General features: G+C 42.8%; 1 protein-coding gene across 1 annotated transcript; it reads left to right on the forward strand.

The window, feature by feature from the left end:
- The first annotated feature begins 317 nt into the window (after window positions 1-317).
- COMMD3 (COMM domain containing 3) lies at window positions 318-4,310 on the forward strand. Its single transcript, XM_003312484.7, has 8 exons — window positions 318-544; window positions 1,886-1,997; window positions 2,107-2,170; window positions 2,274-2,308; window positions 2,655-2,715; window positions 2,807-2,863; window positions 2,960-3,019; window positions 3,943-4,310. Exons 1-8 carry the CDS (start codon window positions 406-408, stop codon window positions 4,000-4,002), a joined length of 588 nt encoding a protein of 195 aa, XP_003312532.1. The 5' UTR covers window positions 318-405; the 3' UTR covers window positions 4,003-4,310.
- Window positions 4,311-4,671: the final 361 nt, after the last annotated feature.

Here is a 4,671-nt window from a genome sequence, read left to right on the forward strand (position 1 = left end):
GCGGGGAGGACGCCGTTTGCGGGAGGCGGGGGCCGGGATCCCGACACCGTCCGCAGTCTCCCCGGGGTCTCTCAGGGAACCGAGGTGGTGGCCGTCCGAGGTAAGCGCCGAACCAAGGAGAAAGCGCCGAGCGCGTCCACAAAGCGCCCGAGGCCGCCCTTCTCGCCAAGGCTCGGCAGCTCCCGCGGCCTGCGCTGGACAAACAAGAGCTGGACGGAAACGGTGGGAGGCCGTAGGCGGCGGCTGGGGGCGCGGGACCCGCGCGCGGGCGCGGAGGCGGGCGCGGAGGCCCCGCAGCCCGCGCCGCCGCCAGCCGTCCCGAGCCGCGTGCGCGCGCGGCCGCATCAGCTGAGCGCGCGGCGCGTGTCACGTGGTGTGCGTGTCGAAGGTCACGGCGCGCTCACAATGGAGCTCTCGGAGTCTGTGCAGAAAGGCTTCCAGATGCTGGCGGATCCCGGCTCCTTCGACTCCAACGCCTTCACGCTTCTCCTCCGGGCGGCATTCCAGAGTCTGCTGGACGCCCAGGCGGACGAGGCCGTGTTAGGTAAGCCGCTCGGCTCGGCTCGGAGCTGGATCCGCCGGGGTGGAGGGGCGCTCGGAGAAGAGGAGCCGGCGGAGCGAGAAGGGGAAAGCCCCGGGAAGAGGAAGTCTCCGGGCTTTGCCCTTCGCTCCGGACGGAGTGTTGGGGACGTGGCTCTGCCAGGACTCGGAGCAGACTCTGAGCATTGTTTTGGCCCCACTTGGCACCTGCATAGAGCCAACTCCACGTTCCTGGCCCGGTTTCCCTCCCAGTCTCTTTGTTCTTTTGTAAAGCCGGTGTTCAAGTCTTGTTTGTGGCCTAAACATCTAAGGTGTTTAGCCTTGTCTGAGGCTGCGGCTGTTTTGACAGTTGGACTTCATCTGGGGAGCTCCCTGCAATTCAAGCTTCCAGGGCTAGGCTAGCAAAGGTTTAAAAGGGTCTGTTTCCGAAGTAATTACTAGGTCAGATAGTGTTGACATTTGCCAACTTAGAGCATACCTCAAGTTGCTGTGATCACTCCAGCGCTCTAGTTCAGCATGTTTTACACAGGTTCTACGCCTAGAACCTTAAACTATGATGCACAATACTTTGATCCGCCCCAGTTACCAGGATGCGAGTGTCTTTTAAGCGATCCGGTCAATGACTGCGGAGGTGCAGTGTCAGTATGGATTGAAGACATATTTTAAGACAGATCGCTTTTAGATGATTTTCTTAAATATAAATATCCCAACAATTCAAATTTTTGTTTTTTTTCTGTAGTTTCATGAACTAAACACTTGTACAAAAAGTATGAAAGTGGAAGTTCTTAAACGAAAATAGTAACCACCACCTGGGTTAATCTCAAAAAAAAAAAAAAAAAGATGACTGTCAAACCCTGAAAGTACTAATATAATTTTGAAATTTGTATCTTATATTCTGAACTCATGCCCTACCTTCTACCCCCTTGATGTATTTGTTCATGGAGCCAGTTACCCTAAACTCATCATTTTTAGGATGGAAGTTTATTCTAAAATTGACACAATGTAAAATATTTATCTTGTTTTTACTTTGAATTTACTCCAGTGTTAGAATGACCATTGCATTGTTATATTTTCTTTGGGGGCTATAATTTTTTTAATAGTAAAAATATTAAGGCAAAATAAGTTAATTGAAGCTAGTAATAGTAGAGTTCTTGTTGTGTTCTTTTTATTGTTTTTCACTTGATCTTGTTGCTCATCTCATTTACTTATAATTGACTGTCCTTATAGTTGATTTTTTTAAAATCTTGTTAAAGGGTTTTTAAACCCAAATTAAAATATCCTTTTTAGGAACATGACTGTAAAGAATTTATTATCATAGGCATCACTGGAAGTTAATTTATTTTAGATCATCCAGACTTGAAACATATCGACCCAGTGGTTTTAAAACATTGTCATGCAGCAGCTGCCACTTACATACTAGAGGCAGGAAAGCACGGAGCTGACAAGTCAACTCTAAGGTACAGGATTTATTTAAATATCCATTTATTTTCAAATACTACCTTAATGATTTCAATTTCAGTTTTAAAAATGGAGACAGAACTTTGGCTTTTTTTTTCTTTCTTCTAGCACTTATCTAGAAGACTGTAAATTTGACAGAGAGCGAATAGAACTGTTTTGCACGGAATATCAGGTTACTTACTTTAAAATTTTTAATTAACAGTACTATTTTTCTTTTACTTTGTTTGTAAAGATGTTTTTTTTTCTTTCTTGCTTGCTTTCTTTTTCCTCTCCAGAATAATAAGAATTCCCTAGAAATCCTACTGGGAAGGTAGGTACTGTATAAGGTGTCAAGCTGAGGCACTTTTCACTTGCAGGTATGAATGGAGAGTGTTGGTGTGAAACAAGATCTTCGGGATCTTGACCCAAAGAAAAGGAGCCAAAGGGCATGTCAAACAATTGAAGTTAAGCTAATGTTTTTAAAGATCGTTTATTGAGATGATTTTGAAATGCTCCTTTATTTTTAAATTCTGAATGGTAAAGTTTAACAATGGTTTAAATTCAGAATGGATTAAAATGGAGTTGGGGGTGGAAAGTAGAGCCATTCTTAGTAAATATAAATAACTGAAAAGTTCTTCTGAGGAGACTACGTACAAAGTTATCATTGCATCTTTCAGTATAGGCAGATCTCTCCCTCATATAATGGATGTTTCTTGGCGCTTGGAATATCAGATAAAGGTAAAGTTTAAGAAACTTCTCTGGGGGGGATTTAGGGAACTTCTTAAAACCTAGAGTTAAAAGCTGTTACGTGTTTATTGTGTTATTTTAGACCAATCAACTTCATAGGATGTACAGACCTGCATATTTGGTGACCTTAAGTGTACAGGTATTTATAGATAAGTCTTATCCAATAATGAAATTTATAATTTCATTGATTTAAATAAACAGCGTTTTTTGTTGCGTGTTTTTTTTCCTGCCCTAGAACACTGATTCCCCATCCTATCCAGAGATTAGTTTTAGTTGCAGCATGGAACAATTACAGGTACAGTATTAGGATCTATAAATATGCCTGTCTTTTTATAAATGTTTACTTGAGAGTTATACTCTTGGGAAGTTCAAAAGAAAATTAATCTAACCATTTGTCAGCAGATAATGAAGATTGGTTAAGGATTTAATGGGAAAGGGGCATCAAAAGTAGTATTTTAAGATAGGCTTCACTTGAAATTAAGATGTTATTAATAGAGAATTGGTCTGTATTTGCTGTTCTTGCTGATTGAAATAAACTTCTGTAGTGTTTAGTGTAAATTCCTTCTATTCATGATGAGTTTGATCCAATAAGATAAAGCAAAATTAAGAGCATGGCTTTGAAAATGTCTTTGCTTTCAGAAATTGAATTAAACTGTCAAAATTGGATTTTGAAACTGTTTTTTAATGACTTTATAAAGGGGGAAGTATACATAACATTCTAAAACTGTTTATATTGCCCATTTAAGACTGGGGAAATTCAAAACGACATTTATTAGTGGATATGACAACGAATTTATTTCATAGTTTTTAAAAAATGAAGCTCATTACTGGAAATTTAAGTGAAATTGAATTTTTCAAAGGCATCTTCTGCAGAGTCGTTTTAATGTAACTATGAATCAAACTTTCAACTTTCAGAAAATGTGTATACAGCATAACCTTTGTTAGATAACTTGAGAAAATTCAGATGTATCTGGGCGGTTAAGGATCCGGTTAGAAATCATGTTTCAGTGTGAGGGCAAATAACCGATTTGAACATGAGGTATTTCCGAGGAAACGCTTCTTTTGCCCGATAGTAGTTTGTCAAAGGTTAAAATCTTGTTGAATTTTAAACTTGTTTGGAAGGTGTGTCCTGATTTTTTTTCTTGCATCTTTCTTGAGCTTGGATACTTCTTTCCATGTTTTATCCTAAAAACGTGGTATTGTATACACGTCTTTTAGGACTTGGTGGGGAAACTTAAAGATGCTTCGAAAAGCCTGGAAAGAGCAACTCAGTTGTAACTTGGGGAAGTTAACGATCCGCCCGAGTGCAGAGGAAAGCCAGAAACGCCTTGCCTTCAGCTGAACCACCGTTTGTGCGAGCTGGATGTCCTTTTCAGTAGAAAAGAATTTTCCTTTTGAATTTATACCATTCATCAATTTTGACACTTTAAAAACGTGTGAAAGGGTTAAGAGGGAAAGATACTGCCCAAGTATTTGAATCGTTTAGTAGTAACTGTCCATTTATCCTATTTTGATCTTTTTCAAGTCTTCTGAAAGGAAGTAGACAGTATTACACCCTGAATAAATAAGGTGTTGTTTTCCACAAAGAGTGATGATATTTTGTTTGGATCTGAGTTCGTGTGTTAATTATTACTTTGTGTGAAGCTAGATAGGAGTAGTGTGAACTTTTAACGATAGCCTTTTCTCAGGATTAAAGTTAAACACGGAGGAAACGATGCGATCTCCTGGGTCTGTCGCAGACCCCTGCTTCGGGGCTCCGGGGGCGGGCGCGGGCGGCTGCCCGGCCCGTTACCTGCGCCCGAGGGCTCGCCCCCAGCCCGACCCTCGGCCGCCCGGTCCCGGCCCGGCGCGGAGCCCCTGCCCGGAGCCAGCCGTCGCCCGCGCGCGCCCCGCCTCGGCCGCCCGCGGGCGGGGAAGAGGCCGGCGCGGCCGCGGGCTGGCGGGCAG

The sequence above is a fragment of the Pan troglodytes genome, chromosome 8 (assembly GCF_028858775.2).
Source record: "Pan troglodytes isolate AG18354 chromosome 8, NHGRI_mPanTro3-v2.0_pri, whole genome shotgun sequence".
Lineage (NCBI taxonomy): Eukaryota > Metazoa > Chordata > Mammalia > Primates > Hominidae > Pan > Pan troglodytes.